The sequence below is a fragment of the Carcharhinus amblyrhynchos genome, chromosome 27, assembly GCF_965287045.1.
Source record: "Carcharhinus amblyrhynchos chromosome 27, sCarAmb.v2.hapA, whole genome shotgun sequence".
Taxonomy (NCBI): Eukaryota; Metazoa; Chordata; class Chondrichthyes; order Carcharhiniformes; family Carcharhinidae; genus Carcharhinus; species Carcharhinus amblyrhynchos.
This window is the reverse complement of record NC_137350.1, coordinates 27,092,965-27,113,527: the sequence shown is the minus strand read 5'-3', so window position 1 is coordinate 27,113,527 and position 20,563 is coordinate 27,092,965. Positions and strand designations below refer to the sequence as shown.

At 42.6% G+C, this 20,563-nt stretch overlaps 1 protein-coding gene across 1 annotated transcript in view; it reads right to left on the bottom strand.

Annotated features, from left to right (window-relative positions):
- The window catches only part of stk17al (serine/threonine kinase 17a like), a 66,330-nt gene that overhangs the window by 20,258 nt on the left and 25,509 nt on the right, over positions 1–20,563 (bottom strand). The window contains exon 2 of the mRNA XM_080213519.1: positions 10,948–11,160. Within this exon, the coding sequence (XP_080069645.1) occupies positions 10,948–11,160 (213 nt within the window). The remainder of the gene's footprint in view (positions 1–10,947; positions 11,161–20,563) is intronic.

The window sequence follows — 20,563 nt, the reverse complement described above, 5'->3', positions numbered from 1 at the left end:
TGGTAGCATGTTCTGGGCATCCATCATTCTCTGTGTGAAAAACTTCCCCCACATATCTCCCTTAAACTTTCTCCCTCTCACCTTGAACCTGTGCCCCCTTATAACTGACACTTCCACCCTGGGAAAATGCCTCTGACTATCCACCCTGTCAAGCCTCTCATAGTTTTGTGGACCTCTATCAGCTCTCCTCTCAGCCTCCATCTTCCCAGTCAAAACAATCCTAGTTTATTCAACCTCTCCTCATAGCCAACACCCTTCAGACCAGGTAACATCCTGGGTGAACTTTCTTTGCACTCTCTCTGAAGCTGCCACATCCTTCTGGTAGCGTGGTGACCAGAACTGCAGGCAATACTCCAAATACAGCCTAACCAGGTTTTATATGGTTGCAGGGCATATTACATCACATTGTCAAGGGAGCAAACATTACGCGGCTTCACCCAACTACTTTTCAATAGGTAAGCACTGCAGCATGTGTAAAGCACTGAATAATCAGAGGACCCTATCCTGCCCCCATTAGATTTGAATGAAAGGAATTCAGTCCTGATTCATAACACAATGTGAATGCAGCACCCCACTAATTGCTATATAAAACGGATCCAGTGTCCCAAGGTAGTTGGCACTGTACATTTTGAGTCACTGTTGAAATGGTGGAGTGTGCTGTCTGAAAGCAAATTACTGCGGCGTGCTGGAATCTGAAACCAAAAGAGAAAATGCTGGAAAATTTCAGCAGGTCTGGCAGCATCTGTAAGGAGAGAAAAGAGGTGACATTTTGAGTCCAGGTGACTCTTTGTCAAAGCATGTTGTCTGTTGGCAAGATGCAGTCAACATGGACAAAGCCTCGTTTCTACAGGTTGCTATCATTAAGGTGTTTAATAAAAGGGTCATTTCAATCAATCACACGTCAGGTGTAAACAGACTGGCTTTTATACTGCGAGAAACCACCGTGACAGTCTATTCTGTGTTAAAGAACAGTCAACATTATCTTTCAAGTGCTTTGTAATTATACCTGTTCTTCCAGGACACCCGAGACGTTTAGTTGCAGGCTCAACAATCCTGCTTTAGGAGTTTTCCTTTTCTTTTTGTTCTAAATGACAGCTATTGCATTTTGTCAAATATTGTAAAAACCTGTTCTGGTATATCTGATACGTCTTTCTCGGAAGTCTAAACCTAGTATCAATGTTACTGAACGTTGTAGAGATCCTTCAGTTGCAAAGCTCTGTTAATGCAGTGGGCGTGTGCTGAAGTTTCCAGCATCAGTTCAACATAGTTGCAAGTATATTTAACTACTGCGAATCAACCCTAAAACATGTCACAAGCCCAGTATCCAGGCTATCCAATGCAGACTAAGGCAGGGTAGAATCGTATTAACCAAAAATGCCTCATCTTCAACCTCCTGGACTTTGCTGGGTAAAACACCAACAGCATCAGCACTTATTGTTGAATCGCCTGCTGATATTCATGTCACCCAGGGCAATTTACAGCCAAATAAGTACTCTTGAAGCAAAAACAGAAAATGCTCCGAATACACAGCAGGTCAGTCAGAGAGAAATAGAGTTCATGATTCAGGTTGCTTATCTTCCAAGAGAACTGGAAAATATTAAACAGCCTGACTTTTCTGTAGCTTTTCCCAGCTCTGGTGCAAAGGTAAAATCAGGATAGAAAGCAACAGTTGGAATAAATATCCTTACATATGGCGCTTTAGAAGAAAGTTACATCTTTAATAAAATTGTCAAATGGAACAGTGCAGGTGCACAGCAGTTAGCACTGCTGCCTCACAGCACCAGGGACCCGGGTTTGATTCCAGTCTTGGATCATTGTCTGTACGGAGTTTGCACGTTCTCCCCGTGTCTTCGCGGGTTTCCTCTGGGTGCACAAGTTTCCTCCCACAGTCTAAAGGTGCGCATGTTAAGTTGATTGGCCATGCTAAATTGCCCCTTGGTGTCAGGGGGATTAGCAGGGCAAATATGTAGGGTCAGGGGGATAAGGCCTTGATGGGATTGTTGTCGGTGCAGTCTCGAAGGGCTGAATGGCCACCTTCCATCTATAGGGATTCTAAGAATATTACATTTCAGCTCCATTCCTGTATTACAGTCATGGCTACACTTCAAAAGTACTTAATTGGCTGCAAAGAGTTTGGAGACATCCAGTGTTTGTGAAAAATGTGATACAGATGCCAGTTTTTATTTGTTGAGACAACTGGCAAAAAAAAGACTTTTGCTTCTGAAACTTTCAAAGCCATTGAGACAGTTGCGAGCCGCCGAGTGAAATGTGTTTCCTGGCTCTTGCAGGTGTTAGTTTTCACCCTTCAGTAGAAAAGGTTATTTTCAGTCAGGCAATCAGTTCCTTCGTGGTTATCGGCCAGCAAGGCGTATCAGGTATCAGTGTGAATGTAGCAGCTTGAGCTCTTGGTACTTTACTAACAGGTAATTACTCTGCTGAAAAGCCAGTGAAAGAAATGGGATCTACTGGGTGCCAAAACATTTTCTCTGATCAGCGTAGGATAATGCACAGACTGGGGCAGTACAGACTCTATGGACTGAATGGCCTCTTTCTGCACTGCCAGGATTCTATGATTCTATGGATGTGCTCTCCCTGGACATGTTCAGCTGGCCTTATGGACCTCAAAAATGTATGAAGCAATTTGCGGATGTCCTTTGAACCACAAGGCAATATATCGTAAATGCAAAAAGGCTATGTTGTATTATATATCGGAGGCTATTTTTAATCTACTTTTGATGAGAATACTTGACGCACCCGAGCTGAATCATAGTTATTTTTGGATGTATTTCAATACACATTATAAGGAATAACACACCTCATGCATTTCTTTCAAACTATTCTTTGATGGGACATGGGCAGCTTTGGCAAGACCAGCATTTAATGCCGATTCTTAATTGTCCTTGAACTGAGTGGTGGAATTTGAAGCCATATTCCCAGACATTAGCCTGGACACCTGGATCACCAGCCCAGTGAAATTACCAGTATACCCCCATCTCCCAGTGATGAGGACACGCTCCAATATGGCAGCACAGTGATGATACAGGATTACACTCGTGAATGGAGGAATAAGCTCTGCAACCTTCCCACCTTAACACATCGGCCAGTATAATTCTCTCTCCTCCTCATGGGTAGCGTGTGGGGTCTCGATTGAAGGCAAGACTGACAATGAAGGGGGCAAAGCAAGGCTGGAACATGAAGATTTATTGACAAAAGTTGGGGGGTGGGGACGGCCTGACTATTAAAAGTTACAGAGATGGGATTGCTAGGTTTGGATCAGGTGCAATCGGAACCCTACACCAGCCCATTTAGTACAATTCCTCCGAGAATACAAAAAACAATCCACAGTAGTTCCTGCTACAACTTGTATTGTTAGAGGCATTGACCCTATTCTTGCTGCTAATAGCCATTTAATTTCTTTTTCATTTAAATTCAGATTGCTTCACTGTTTGGCAGGCAACTGAACAGTCAAACTCGAGAACTCACAGCGGAAATGCTAAAGTCTGAGGAAGTGGTGTGAAGGACGTACGTAAATTCTCATTATTTGAGCACATTTTCTCGAATGATACTCGCTGAGGTACCAAGTGAAACCATCGGACGATAAGTTACGTGTGAATCTAGGATGTGTGCTCGATGGAATGAATGTCTGAGTAGACCACATAACCCTCACCTCACCATGCACTTTGTGTCTTGCTTTTAAACGCAAGTTACCTCAATAAGTGCAGATTTGTTGCATTCTCGGATGTCACAAGCAAGGTTGAAAAACGCAAATTTTAATGTTTGACCGACTCACTGCAAAAGATAAATGCAGGTTTCTAGGACAATGTCAGTGCAACGGATAGGAAATGTAAAGCTTCAATTTCATTCCGAAGTGAATAAGAGGAAACCATCTTCTGAAGGCAATCCCTATTCAAGTGAAACACTGTCCATTTTCTAATTGAAACATGCCAGAGTCTTTCTGATCACATCAAGGGGAGACAATGGCCTAGTGGTGTTATTGCTAGATTATTAATCCAGAACCTCAGCTAATGTTCTGGGGACACAGGTTCGAATCCCACCACGGCAGATGGTGGGATTTGAATTCAATAAAAAATATCTGGAATTAAGAATCTACTGATGACCATGAAACCATTATTGATTGTCAGAAAAACCCGCCTGGTTCACTGATGCCCTTTAGGCAAGGAAATCAGCCACCTTTACCTGGTCTGGCTTACATGTGAGCTATAGCAATGTGGTTGACTCTCAACTGCCCTTGGGCAACTAGGGATGGATAATAAATGCTGGCTAGCCAGTGACACCCAGGTCCCAGGAATGAATAAAAAAATCTGCTCAGCTCAGTATTTTTCCTGGGACAGCACAAGTAGACAGAAAGTTTGAACAATATTGCATCTGAGACATGCAAGGTTTAGGGAACATACTTCATGTGGGAGTTTGAAATCTGGATGCTGCAACCACGAACTGTGGAATAAATTCTACACCACATAAAGGCTTCAGTAATTTGGAAAATGTGAAACTTAAAAAAGGCTAAAAGCCATATTAATGAAAAGATTCTGAAAAGAAAAATCCTTCAACTCCCTGGAGTTCATAAGTGCCTATTGTGGGCATAGCAATATAGACTAAGTTGAACTCTTGGTCTGTATTGTTCCAAATGACTTAAGGATCCTATAATGGGCCAAGGTCCCAATCTTGAATGGCTATTGAGTGATTCCTGTTGGAAGCTGTGAATATCTTAGACTAGTTAAGGGTAGGATTAGGATTAGATTTAATTTCTTAATCTCAGTCAAATTAACTGCCACTCACTTGGGGCAATATAATGGCTAGCACTGCTGCCTCTGTGCCAGGGACCTGGATTTGATTCCACCTTTGGGTAACTGACTGTGTGGAGTTAGTACATTCTCACCGGGTCTGCGTGGTCTTCCTCCAGATGCTCTGGTTTCCTCCCACAGTCCAAGAATGTGCAGGTTAAGTGCATCAGTCATGCTAAACTGCTCCTTATTATCCCAATTAGGAGGATTAGCAGGGTAAATATATGAGGTTACGTAGTAAGATGCTTTGTTGGCGAGTGTAGATATGATAGGCCAAATGGCATCCTTCTGCACTGTACGGATTAGGGTCATAGAGGTTTACAGCATGGAAACTGGCCCTTTGGCCCAACTTGTCCATGCCGCCTTTTTTTTTGAAACCCCTAAGATAATCCCAATTGCCTGCATTTGGCCCATATCCCTCTATACCCATCGTACCCACGTAACTATCTAAATGCTTTTTAAAAGATAAAATTGCCCCTGCCTCTAGTACTACCTCTGGCAGCTTGTTCCAGACACTCACCATTCTCTGAAAAAATTGCCCCTCTGGACACTGTTATATCTCTCCTCTCTCACCTTAAACCTATGCCCTCTAGTTTTAGACTCCCTTACCTTTGGGAAAAGATATTGACTATCTAGATGATCTGTGCCCTTCATTATTTTGTAGACCTCTATAAGATCATCCCTCAGCCTCCTACGCTCCAGAGAAAAAAGTCCCAGTCGATTCAGCCTCTCCTTATAACTCAATCCATCAAGGCTGGTAGCATCCTAGTAAATCTTTTCTGCACTCTTTCTAGTTTAGTAATATCCTTTTTACAATAGGGTGACCAGAATTGCACACAGTATTCCAAGTGTGGTGTTACCAATGCCTTGTACAACTTCAACAAGACATTCCAACTCCTGTATTCAATGCTCTGACCGACGAAGCCAAGTATCTGTCTGCCTGTGACTCCACTTTCAAGGAGTTATGAACATGTATCTCCTAGATCTCTTTGTTCTGCAACTCTCCCCAATGCCTACCATTAACTGAGTAAGTCTATGATTCACTTTCTAAGATCATGCAATAAGAATGACTACTTGACTGAGAAAGTGCAAGGGAGTCAGGACCTGTGAACAGTACCCCTGAATGCAGCTCCAGGGGAGAAGGAAGACAATTAAGGACAGAAATTTTTAAAAACTCCAATCTGGTGACTGGACATAATAAAACCACACCATATTTTTACACCAACAGTTATTGGATTGCAACATTAAATCATCTTCTATGTCTGATTGTGTACTGATTGATCTTGAAAGGTACCAGGACCAAAAATATAACATTCATCACTTTAAAAAAGTATCTCTTTGACACAGCCTTTCAGAACTTTGGTTTTGGCTTTATTTCTACTTGGTGTCCCTGTCGTTTCCTTGTAAAAGACTCTGTGGTGAAAGTTTTCCTGTAAAGCGAGTGCTCACTAAGTCTTGTGAATAAAAGTGTCAACTAGACATCTATGGATTCAAGTTTCAGGGCTGCCTATCCTCAACATGACACTAACACATTGGGATCATTGAGCTTCCTCCAAAGTTTGGAAGCAAATACTACAGGTTCTATCTACGTTGTGAAACTGCTGGTGAATAAAAGTGCTTGCCTTCTACACATTTTGTGCTTCAATCTATGATAGGATCCCTACAGTGTACGAGACCATTTGGCCCATCAAGGCTGCACCTACTTTCTGACAGAGTATCTTACCCAGGCCCTTTTCTCCAACCCTATTCCTGTAAACCCACACATTTGTCATGACTAATCCATTTAAACGACACACCTTGGGATATTAAGGAGCAATTTAGCATGGCCAATCCTCCTAACATACACACCTTTGGACTGTGGGATGAAAACAGAGCACCCAGAGGAAACCTGCGCAGACTCCGGGGGAATGTGCATACACCATCCAAGGTCAGAATTGAACCCAGATCCCTGATGCTGTGAGGCAGCAATGCCTTTGTGACAGTGAAGTGCTGTTCAAGAATATCAGGCAATGCAGTTCACAATCAGCTGGCTGCTTTTACCATTGCCTAACTCAGTCAATTTGTAACATTGTTCTCACAGGCATGCCTGAGAAACCCGAAACATAAAGCCTTGGTTTATGAACCAATGTAGAATTATGATCACTTTATATCGCCATATATGGACACAATCTATATCATTTGCGACCTATCTTTTGACAGTTACGGGAGAAGGTCTGATTTTGGTTGTGCTGAGGATGTGGCTTCACAAGTTTGTCTGCTTTTGTAACAGGAAGTGCGTGCGAGTGAGTTACAGCTGTTTCACCTCATGAACATTCAAGTCTCAATTCTACATATTAGTAACTCAAGTCTCTGTGAAATAGAAAAAAAATTTCTTGCTACATCAGAATTATAAAGTCTTTCTAAATCGCCTCCAAACAACGCTGTAGGTTTTTGTTAACATCAACACCACCAATACTTAGGGCTTAGAGAGATCTTTTCTCCCTGTAAAAGTCCACCACTTTAAACTCACTAGGGTAGACGTTAGCCTTCACTGCCTGGTCAGCAAATATTATACTTGCCCTGGTCAAAAGTTCATTCCTTTGGTTTCCATGATGGATTCTATCAAAAGGCTGGTGGTTTGTCGTGCAAACAAAAATCTGTACCACATATTAGATACAGCAGTACTCTAATGTATTTGCCATTGACGGGATGCTATCCGTTCTACAGATGAGGAACTTCACTTGCATCACTGTCCTTTGCAGCCCCTAATTGTTGGTACAAAGTAATAGAGTCATAGAATCCCTACAGTGCAGAGGGAGGCCATTTGATCCATCGAGCCTGCACCGACAACAATTCCATCCTATCCCCTTAACCCTACGTATACACTCCGCTGATCCCCCTGACACAAAGTGACAATTTAGTGTGGCCAATCCACCCAACCCGCACATCTTTGGACTGTGGGAAGAAACTGGAGCACCTGGCAGAAACTCACGCTGACAAGGAGAGAATGTGCAATCTCCACACAGACAGTCACCCGGGGTCAAAATTGAACCCAGGTCCCTGGTGCTGAAAGACAGCAGTGCGAACCACTGTGTCGCCACTAATAAATCTTCATTCCCTGACCAGGGCTGAATGGTTGGTAGGAAGCACCAACTGCAAACACAATAAAATACTTCTGTGGGTAATAGGAATACCAAATGTTGCCCTTGTCTGTGTTAACATCACATCACTACTTTCCTCAGAAACTTTTGCAATGTCATTTATTTTGGAATTAATGTGAAATAATTTAGTGGCAAGCGTGATTGCCAATGTCACGCGTCTCCAACCATGTCATTGAGTCTTTGGTTTAGAAGGCTGATAACACGCACTGACAAAGTAGCCATTCCTTAAACATTGTTGCACTTGTCACTTGTGAACACTATAATGGCCAGCTATGTTACCCTGCATCTGCTTTAAGCAACTTGTTCAGTCCTAAATATGACCGATTTGCAGAGATTTCACTGTTTAGATCTGTTCAATGTGGACAGCTCCAGAGGATGGGCAAATTAGGGGAGAATCATTTTATAGTTGAAGAAGTAAAGAGCTTATCTATGAATCCTCACAATATCTCAAGTGTTTTTCATCATTCTTTCACAGGACATGGGTATCACTTGTATTACAGGAGAACATGCATTTACAAAATGAGGCAGCAAACGACATCCAGAAGGCTCAACTGTTTTATTGTGACCTGCGGGCTGAGTGCTAACACTGGATTCCTCTTTTCCCTACTGCATCCTCTCCCTCAAGTGTTTTTCCATTCCCGTTTTCAACGGGTGGGAACAGTGGACGGAACAGAAGATTGAACGGAGTCCCAAAACAGCATTTGCACCAGCAGGATTTCCCCACTCGATTGTCCCCACCAGTGACATACCGCAGATCCCACCACGCAGTGATGAGGTCCCCTTTATAATGTATTTAAATATGAGTGGCCTCTCCACTATAACATTCCCCCCACACCGGAAAACCCACCCACCATGGCATGGTTCATGACAGGTTTTGAAAAACGGGGAATTGAAACTCATTGGGGTGCCCAGGTAAGTGCCGGCCATTGTGGGCGGGTTGGGGTCATGAGTCATGCCCCTGGCATTGCCTAAGTTGCTGGCTCATTCAGAACTCATCTTGTGAGCATGATGTCATGAGACCCGTCTCCCATTTTTTTCTCCCCCGGATGTGTTTAAAAGCAGGGAGCACAGCCAGCGGGTTATACACCACTTTTCTTGTCCAAGTTAACACTTTGAAGATTAAAAAGTCAGGAAATTCTGTCCCCCCACCACTGTCTAGAAACTTTTCCAAATGGAGAAAGACCCAACAAGCTTCAGTGAGCATCACCTACTCTCAATCCACTCTGAAACAAGACCTGGTCTACTCTTCCAGGGATTTGTGATTTTAATAGTCACCATCGCTGACGAGGCCAGCATTTGCTGACCATCCCTAATTGCCCTTCAGAAGTTGGCAGCGTCCACTTTCCTGAACCGCTGCAGTCCATGTGGTGTAGGTACACCCAACGTGCTGTTGGGAAGGGAGTCTCAGGTTTTTAACCCAGTACATTGAAGGAACAGCAGGTATATTTCCAAGCCAAGGTGACACGTGACGTAGAAACATAGAAAATAAGTGCAGGAATAGGCCATTTGGCCCTTTGAACCTGCACCACTATTCAATATGATCATGGCTGATCATGTACTTTCAGTATCCCACTACCCGTTTTTCTCCATATCCTTTGATCCCTTTAGCCAACTCCCTCTTGAACATATCTAACGAATTGGCCCCAACAGCTTTCTTTGGTAAATAATTCCATGGGTTCACAACTCTGAAGAAGTTCTTCCTCATTTCAGTCCTGAATGGCTTATTCTTAGACTGTGACCCCCTGGTTCTGGACTTCCCTAACATTGGGAACATTCTTCCCATATTTAGTCTGTCCAGTCCCATCAGGATTTTATATTCCTCTATGAGATCCCCTCTCAATTCCAGTGAGCACAAGGCATTCCATCCGTTCCCTCTTTATATGTCAGTCCTGCCATTCCAGAAATCAGTCTGGAGGGGAGCTTGTTATTCCCATTTGTCTGATTCCCTGTCCTTCAAACTGGTAGAGCTTGTGGGTTTGGAATGGGTGCTGTCAAAGGAGATTTGGCAAGTTTAGCATCTAATGAATTACAGTAACTCTTGTTACCTTGATAACAGTGACAACTAATGAGATAAATGTTTAGGTTGAAGGATCAATCTGGTCAGGACCATGGGGGGAAATTCCTTATGGTTCTTAAAACCTCAAAAATGGCAGCACTTCTGGCAACGTAATCCTGACGTCAACTGAACTCTCAGGTCAGATTAAGTGGTCAAGTGCTAGGGTAAAAACATATACTTGAGAATCATAGGCGGCGAGTTTAAGTTTTCCAAAGTGTAAGCAAAATTAATGCCTCCTGTGGTTCTGCTTCGCCACTTTAAGCATCCCATCAGATTTTGCTACTCGAAGCATGGTGGAAATGCTGAGCCAGCTGATTCTTCAAAGTAAAGCGCAAAGGGTATTTCCCTCCCATGTTAATCGACTGCATCACCTTTTTCAGAAGCGATCGTCATGTATTCGCTGACAGATAAAATGTCCATAGGTTACTGGTGACACAGCAATTAAGATCTGGGTCAGCTACTCACTGCCCTGAAAAAGGGGATTTACATTTGCGCGCTCGTAGAAACTACTTTGTACAATCAAAAACAAAACCTCAAGTAATTACTACAAAGGGCCATTCAGCCCATCGAGTCTGCTCTGCCATTCCATGAGACTAAGACTGATCTAATACAATAATCCTCAGCTCTACTTTCCCGCCTTATCCCCGTAGCCCTAGATTCCCATATGGATTAAAAATCGATCCCAGCCTTGAACATCTTTAACAGACCAGCCTCTCCAACCGCCTTCGGTAAAGAATTCCACAGATTCAATGACCTCAGAAGAAATTCCTGCTCAACTCAGTCTTAATGGACAACCCCTTACTTTGGGCTCCCCTTTCAGGCAGGGATTCCATACTGCACATCAAATGTGAAGATCCGACATCTTAAGAGTTCAGGTTGAGTGTATCGTTGAAAAGACTCAAACATTTTGCACTGACAGACAAGGTGACTACATCAACATTCTACTTACTATTCCAGCACCAGGATGATTTCTGAAGTCGTCTCGTACACTTCATGCAAATCCACCACATGAGAGTTGCTTTTTGCTATCTCAAGGATGGCGATCTCGTTAATAATATCCATGCGGCAATCCTGTCCTTTCCTTCGTTTCCGTAAGAACTTGGCAGCGTAATCCTTCCCAGAGGCATTTTCCATGCATTTCTTGACAACAGCAAACTTTCCCCTGTGGGCAACAGAAAACATCCACATCATTGGCTGACGATCATGTTCAACATGGTCTCTACCCCAGAGCTCAAAGAAGACATTCAGATTTTGACCAACGGACCAATATTCTCAAATTGACTCTTAATTTCTGAACACTCAGGTGCTACAACCTATATCAACAATATAAAACTGGACAATAAGGCTGCAGACTTATAGATCATACTTATTCAATGTGTATTGTGGAATATAGTCAAGGTAGTATTGCTGCAAGTTTTACAATTTCTCACTATTACCAAACTAGTGTAAAATCTCAACTATCTCAACTATCTCTAACTTGGGACTAACAATTGCATAAGTAGCTGAACACCACCCTGAAGTGTTAGTTTTCAACAGCACCGTAGTGATCATTGATCATTGATAAGGGAGTCAAGAAGGCATACAGCATGCTTGGGTTCATCGGTCAAGACATTGAGTATTAAAATTTGCAGATCATGTTGCAACTGTACAGAGCCTTAGTTAGGCCTCATTTAGAATACTATTTTCAATTCTAGTCGCCACACTACCAGAAGGATGTGGATACTTTGGAGCGGGTACAGAAGAGGTTTACCATGATGTTGCCTAGTCTGGACGGTATTAGCTAAAAGGAGAGGTTGGATAAACATGGTTTGTTCTCACTGGAACGGTGGAAGTTGAGGGATGACCTGATAGAGGGTTACAAGATTATGAGAGGCATGGACAGAGTGGATAGTCAGATGCTCTTTCCTAGGTTAGAAAAGTCAAGTACTAGGGGATATAGGTTTAAGGTGCATGGGGAAACGTTTAGAGGAGATCTCCTAGGCAGGTTTTTGTTTTAAACACAGAGGGTGGTGAATGTCAGGAAAGCACTGCCTGGGGAGTTGGAGGGAGCAGGTATAATAGCGGCATTTAAGGGGCAACTAGACAAATACATGAATAAGATGGGAATGGGAACATACAGAATCTGTAAGTGTGTATGATTTTGTTCAGGTAGGCATCATGATCAGCACAGACCTTGAGGGCTGAAGGGTCTGTTCCTGTGCTGTACTTTTCTTTGTTCTAAAGCAAAAGCACGGTGAGATTGTCTCTGACACAATACCTAAGATTTAAATTGCAGAACTATGGTCTGTCTACACCATATAATTATGATTGTGCATGTCCTGTGTTCATAGAATCCCTACAGTGCAAAAGGAGACTATTCGGTCCATTGAGTCTGCACCAACCACAATCCCACCTAGGCCCTATTTCCTAACCCCATATATTTACCCTGCTAATCCCCCTGACACTAAGGGTCAATTTAGCATGGCCAATCGATCTAATTTGCACATCTTTGGCAGTATGGGAGGAAACTGGAGCATCTGGAGGAAACCCACACAGACATGGGGAGAATGTGCAAACTCCACACAGACAGTGACCTGAGGACGGAATTGTACCCGGGTCCCTGGCACTGCGAGGCAGCAGTGCTAACCACGGTGCCATGGAAGGTAGAGTAAACGAGACCCAATCTGTTTGCAACAGAAGGCCATCAGGACTGGATAACATTTGGTTCAAGATCAAAACAGAAGCAAAGGGTATGCCCAACCATTGGGAAAAAATAAAGAACTGCTTCCTTCTCTTTTTTTTTAAATTACAGCTCGTGATTTGTGACTCTACATTCTGGATTTTCCTTGTGTGCATCCAACCCAAGTTCGCGGTTATGCCTTTCGATCAAAACCTCAGGAATGGAGAGGAGAGAAGCAGATTTGTTTTCATTTCCTCAAGAGCTCAGTAATCAGTGAACAGTTCTAGGCAGCATCTTTTCACATTTACTTTAATGGCTATTTTCACCACCTGGCAACTCCCAGCACACAAGACCTTGGACATAACCAAGAAGTTTGAGATGTTTGTGGTTTTTTTTTCAGACTGTCAGTTTCTAATTTTATACGTCACTTCAAATTAAGAAAAAATAAAAACAGTACTTTGAGGACATGTTAATTGTGCAATGCATCGCAGGATAATGTTGCAATAATTACAGCAATTTTTCACAATTAAAGTATTTCCATCTCAAATGCTCTTCTGTTTTTCACATCTCTAAGCATTGCATATGCGCTTCAGTGGAATGCAACAAACTCCCTAGAGACCCCACATCTTTTCCCCGAAAATCATTTTTAATTCTTTTTCTTTAAGTCAATAGAATGTGGTGGTTTGGCACCTTTCCAATTATCTTGGACCTTGCAGCATGGAAAGAGAGGGAGTCACAAAACATTTCTGTTCTGTTCTAAAGACAGAGGAGATTATGTTGCATACAGTTCAGATGTTAGATTTAATGTTTACTGATTCCCCACCCCTGCCCCCTGCACCCCATTCCCAAAATTTTCCCCCAAACGCCTCCAACCATCCATCGTGTTTCACCTTGTGGGGGCAGGGAGGTTGATTTCTTTTCCCTCCAGGTTTACAACTTTGGAAACTTAGTTGGTGGCCAAATGGAACAACTAGCTAGCAGGAAGTTACTGGGCTTTGTTAAGTGTTGAAGAATGTACTTCTCCATCACAAGACCTTTTCCATTCTAAGCCACAATGCTGGCACAGTGGTTAGCACTGCTGCCTCACAGCGCCAGGGACCAGGGTTCGATCCCCGGCTTGGGGCACTGTCTGTGTGGAGTCTGCAAGCTCTCCCTGTGTCTGCATGGGCTTGCTCTGGTTTTCTCCCACAGTCAGAAAGATGTGCTGGTCAGGTACATTGGCCATGCTAAATTCTCCCTCAGTGTGCCCGAACAGGCGCTGGCGTGTGGCGATTAGGGGATTTTCACAGTAACTTAATTGTCGTGTTAATGTAAGCTTACTTGTGATACTAATAAATGAACTGAACTGAACTTTAAACTAAACAATGCTGCTGCATTTTCAAATAGGTGCAGATGTGGCAATGTTGGCCACAGAGTCTGAAACACAGCCAGCAGTTCAACCTTTCACGTAACTAATCTTCAATCTAACGGTTCAATATGAGTCATTCAAATGTGGCTAGCTCATCAGTCAGACAGAACACACAAGGCCAGTGCCACATAGTAATCACTTCCTCCATTTATTACTCCACATGAGGCCAACAAAAGAAAGTATTTAGCAGGACTTTAGAATTGATAAGTGGCAGCATTGACCATGATAGTAAGAGTGCCCATCTGCTTTGGCAGGTGGCATGGTAGCACAGTGATTAGCACTGCTACTTCACAGCTCCAGGAACCTGGGTTCGATTCCTGGCTTGGGTCACTATCTGTGTGGAGTTTGCACATTCTCCTCGTGTCTGCGTGGGTTTCCTCCGGGTGCTCCGGTTTCCTCCCACAGTCCAAAGATGTGCAGGTTAGGTTGATTGGCCATGCTAAAAATTGCCCTTTAGAGTCCTGAGATGCGTAGGTTAGAGGGATTAGTGGGTAAATATGTAGGAATAAGGGGGTAGGGGCCTGGGTGGAATTGTGGTCGGTGCAGACTCAATGGGCCAAATGGCCTCCTTCTGCACTGTGGGGTTTCTATGATTTCTATGATTACTTCATTTGTTATTGAAGATAATGGTTGCTAAATCAACGTCCTTGGCAATGAACTATTTTGACTCACAGTTTAAATGCCATAATTATTGGCTGCTCAGTGCATACCAAACAGCTTAATCCTTATACCCAAGGGTTTAATTATTTCACTTAGTTTGACATTTTAAATCATCCAGTTTTCAACAGTAGCTCTAACCGATACATGGGTTTCAAGACTTACAAGGCTAGTTTGAATCAAGGTGTCTTTTGGTCTCTAAGGTAGCTGCATCGAATTGAATGTCAGCAGCATAAAAGATTAGGCTAGACATGCAACAGGATGTGGGGGATCCACTTTTAGTCAGTGTTTGCTGCCGAGAGCAGAGCTCGTTTGACTTTCATACACTTTGGTTTCCTTCATTGTAAATGTGTGGTTTCAGGCACCAGTTGTGTGTCCAGCATGGCCAATGGCGATCATTGACTGGGTGAACTGAAAGAACTGAAGAAGTATATCGAATGGAGTAGAAAGAATATGCTTGAAAACAATGAAGGAAGGGAGAAGAGAGTGTCAAAAATATGAACAGAGGTAACAAAGTGAAAGGCAGGATTACAAAAAAGTGTTCCCAAGTGGACGTAAGAAAGACACAGATAAAATCAGAGCTATCCACAGTGCAAACATAAGTCTGGTTGCATGTCAATCTGCTAGTAACCCTATTTAAAAGTGATACAAAAGGGCTGGATATATTCGTACATTCTATATTGGTCATTGCCTGTAATGATTAAGTATTTAAGACAATTAAAATCTCTTTTCCAAAACCAGAATCTTTCTTTCATAGTTCTGAGTGCAATTTCTTTTGAGAACATAATAATAATCAAATTAAGACAGATCACCCTGAGTGTAACAAACACACTGGAATGGAGTAAAATTTGTATTTTAACAAAGCAAACTTTAAGACATTTCCAGAGTAGTTTTACAGATGAATGTTTTTTTTAATTCACAGCCGACGGGTGTGATAAAGTGAAATACAATCGAGACAATGCATCACCTTAATGGCAGTTTCTCAACTGAAAGTCAATTGCCTCAGTTGTGACATTGCTAATCAGCACCTGAAGTAAGTATTATTTATAGACAGCTAAGTTGTCCTTGGAGAGGTTTAACTGGCTAACTTGCACTTCAAATAGCTCAGTGCTGCACAGTTACAAGTCGAGGGAAATGAATGTAAATGAAAGCATTACCGTTCTTTTTATAGCATGTTGCGTGCTGATCAGGTAAGAAGCTTGAACATAAATTTAATCAGCTACATGAGAACAAGTGTCACCAAGCAGAGTGCATCACGGGATCAGAATGACACATTACAGATTACTGCACATTTGGTTCATTTGATCCCATTAAGTTCAAAATGCTTGGTTTCAGATAACACACACAATGGTTAAAGAATACCTAATCTTTACTGCACCAAACAATTTTGGATGCAATGGTGGTTTCGTAAGTTCATAAAATATAGTAATTAGTCTCACAACACCAGGTTAAAGTCCAACAAGTTTATTTGGTAGCACGAGCTTTCAGAGCGTTACCCCTTCTCACCTGATGGAGGAGCAATGTTCCGAAAGCTCATGCTACCAAATAAACCTGTTAGACTTTAACCTGATGTTGTGAGACTACTTACTGTGCACACCCCGATCCAACATCAGCAACTCCACATCATACAATAAAGGAGCAGAATTAGGCCATTCAGCCCATCGAGTCCACTCCTCCATTCGATCATGGCTGATATCCTCATCTCCATTTTCCTGCCTTCTCCCCTTCACCCCATTACCAGTTAAAGATCTGTCTAACTCCTCCTCAAATTTAATCACTGTCCCAGCATCCACCACGCTTTGGGGGAGCAAATTCCACAGATTCACAAATCTTTGGAGAAGTAGTTTCTCCTCCACTCTGTTTTAAATTTGAATTATTCAAACACAAATATTGAATAAATTTGTACTTAATCTCTGAATGACACATACGTACACGGTTTTAATTTTTTGTTGAAAAGGGTTACTTGAATAATTGCAAAACTATACTGCAATAGTAATATCATATACTTGGCACAAAAACAGAAAATGTTGGAAAGTCTCGGGCACAGTGGTTAACACTGCTGCCTCACAGTGCCAGGGACCCAGGTTCAATTCCAGTCTCGAGTGACCGTCTGTGCGAAGACTGCATGTTCTCCCCATGTCTGTGTGGATTTCCTTCAGGTGCTCCAGTTTTCTCCCACAGCCCAAAAGATGTGCTGATTAGGTGCATTGGCCATGCTAAATTCCCCCTCAGTGTACCTGAACAGGCATCAGAGTGTAGCAAATCGGGGATTTTCACAGTAACTTTATTGCAGTGTTCTGTAAGCCTACTTGTGACACTAATAAATAAAGCATCTGTGGAGAGGGAATACAGCCAATGTTTTGAGTCTGGATGACTCTTTGACAGAGCTTGAGCCTAGTTTAGCTGTCACAACCTGTCTTACCCATGTGTAATGCCCACTCTATGGAAATATGGCCATGCTTCCAGAAGTGATTAAGAAAACATCCACAATACATCCAATTTTACAGCTTTGCCTGCCAAATAACCTTCCTAAAAATGTGAACACTGACCTTTTAAAAGCTGTGCTCTCCGAATTGCATTTTGCACCTACAATCATATTGCATTATAGATGGGTCGAGTCAACTCATTATAATTCTTACTTTACCAGGAAGACTTATTAACAGACTATGGCGCGATCTTACCTGCTGTTCATGCCAGGCTCCCACTGCAGTGAGGTTGGAGAATTTGGCACCTAGCCAAATCTCCGTTCACCACAGCGGGATGGGAAAATCCCGCCGGTGTGAACGGTGATAACAATCCAGCCTGTAACTGAGTGCAGGTTGACATGCTGAGCACTTGCAGCTAAATCCAAGCTGAGGAGCACTATCTGTTACTGAGCTTTGGGTAAACTCTGGGTTTAGCTCCAGGATGATTTAATCAAAGGCTAGACCCATGAAACATCAGTTCCAAGTTGTTAGTGATAAGCAGTCGAGTCTTTTGTTCACTTGGTGTGTGAATATACATGGATAAAGATTGTTTTTCGAAAATAGAACTGAGTGTTTCTTCAAAAGTAAAGTGTTACACTTTTGAGACACATGTCAAGGTGTTGGGTGAGATTCTCTGGCCTTCCAGCCCCATGATTCCTGCCAGTATGAGATGGCGCATTGTTTGCTAGCAGGGAATTCTCTGATCCCTCCGCTATCAATGGGAATTTCCACTGACATCACCCTACGCTGGCAGAAAACCCGTGGGCAGGTGGGTGCTGCCGGCAGGATTGGAGAATCTGACCAGAGTGAGCTGCCAGATGAATTGAACTAAAAGAACGAGGAACATGTTACATGAGGCCCTTTCTAGTGCAACTGGTTTGCGCTTCTCATTTAAATCTGCCGATTTGTCAAAGTATTGTATTGGTTTTTATCCCATTCTCTCAACAATTTGAGAGAAAAATTCCTTCAGAAAGTTTCTATGCTTCACACTGGGAAATACTACTGTATCTTGTTCATCATTTTCCTAATCTTCTGATTGGGTTTCTTTGCAAGAAGTAGAAAAAAATAATTGGGTGGCACAATGGCGGAGTGGTTGGCACAGCTGCTTCACAGCTCCAGGGATCCAGGTTCAATTCTGGACTTGGGTCACTGTCTGTGCGTAGAGTTTGTATGTTCTCCCTGTGTCTGCGTGGGTTTCCTCTGGGTGCTCCGGTTTTCTCCCACATTCCAAAAATGTGCAGGTCATGCTAAATTGTCCCTTAGTATCCTGGGATGTGTAGGTTAGAGGGCTAGCAGGATAAATGTGTGGGGGCTGTGGGGATAAGGATAGGGGTGGGATTGTTGTGCAGACTCGCTGGGCTGAATGGCCTCCTTCTGCACTGTAGGGTTCAATGTAAACAGAAGGTAAGCTGGGACATGATTGAAACAGTTTTTTCAGAAACCAGGTAGCATTGAGTGCTAACTACACACTAAATTAAATTTAAACATTACGTAAGGTAAAAGCAGATGTTGGAAGCTGAAACAAAAACAGAAAACACTGGAAAAACCTCAGTCAGTCTGACAGCATCTGTGGTGAGAGAATAGAGCCAATGTTTCAGGATGACCAAATAAAAGCAAATTACTGCAGAGCATTTTCTCTTTTGGTTTCAGGATGACACTTTGTCAAAGCTGGAGACAAGGAAAATGGGACAAGAGTTATACTGTGAGAGTGAGGGGGTGTTGTAATTGATAGCAATGGCATAGACAAATGGAATGTAAATGGTGAGTGATGATAAAAGCTAGGAATAGTGCTAATAGCATCCATTAAGAGATCGGAATATGTAAGTTCGACATATTTCACTATTTAAAAAAAATCATTTTTGATTCATTCAATTGCAGGTATTGTACTTCACATGTTTGTCTCCCAGCAGAACCGGCATTGAGTTGTCATTGTGCTATAAACTAATCAAGTGAATAACTAGCCAGATTAGACAATGTAAATTTATGTTTCATTCCAAACTGCTCTCAACTTCATTTAAATTAGGCTAACTTGAACAAACGCTACTTAATCATTCCTGAGAATTATGTCAAAGCCCATTTCTGAGCCTTCAAAGGCTCACGAGCAACCAGCAAATGATTAACAGACCTTGAGGTTGTTATGTATACATGAGCTGTTTTATTCCACAATCACTTTGCAATGCAAGGCTGATAAAGTGAAGGGGAGCTGTTGCATGCAAGCTGCCTTGGATGTCTTTGAATTTCTGATAACAAGCTCACGGAACAAAGAAAGTTCCTGGCACCCAAAGCATTGAGTTGATGTTATCTAGATGGTTGCAAACCTCACCGTTTGAGCTAAAATTGACTATGGGAAGAAGGGCCTATGGCCAATTTGGATTTTACTTTTAAGCTATTTGTTCAAAATCTATGGAAAATTCACTTGTTGTGAAGTTAGTGGCTAGCCACGAAAAGTTAAAAAGAAACAGAATGGGAAATGGATAAACAGCTATTGCCAGCTTTGTAACAAAGTGAAGTTGTCAAAGTCCCAGGTGACCATAGGCTGGAGAGCTGACTGGTGGTGATTTAACCTGAGGATCACCACATCTCAGGCAAGGGGCAAGGTTGAGAAGGCAGGGCCATGAATAACTTCAGCCAGTGTGGGAATTGAACCCACAATGTTGATATCACTCTACAGCACGAACCAGCTGTCCAGTCAAGTGTGTTAACTGACGCCTTTGTACCTGGAGAAGCAACCGCCACTTTATTATCTGACACACAGGAGAGACATTTTCCTTTTTGGTGGTGTTAAATTTTGGAGACATTAGTAAGTTGGGCACGATGACATGGAGGAGATGGCCAGTGTCACATCTGCAAGTCAGTGTTTCTGCACCAGAACTGTCAATTTTCATTCGTGTATGGGGGTGACAGATTTCTTGTCAATTAAACATTTGTCAAATCCAGCTATTTTAGGACCATTAACGTAATATCCTCAGGCACTTCACACAGGTTCAAGACAAAGGTGAACCAAAAGGAAAGGTGATCCGAGTCCCAGCTTAGCCAAAATGCCCAAGGCCTGAACCTGGAAGCCCCACCTCTGAACCAAGCACCTACCATTTTGTGGGGGGATGGGGGGGTTCCTGGTGAATAAGGGCAGGTTGTACTTTGCACATCCTGTGGTTCAGAAAGGCAATTGCAAAATGTAAAAGTGCAGCTGCCTTCAGTCAAATCTAATTTTTGTTAGTGGGATGTCCAACAGGACTTTTGGAACTAGAAGGTCTAAAATTAGTGGAGTTCTTTAGAAGGTGGAGTATTCTTTTGGACGGTAGAGTATTCTTTTAGATAGGGTCTGCAACACCTTTGGGAGAGGTAAGGTACCCTTTGGGATTGTTAAAATTAGATA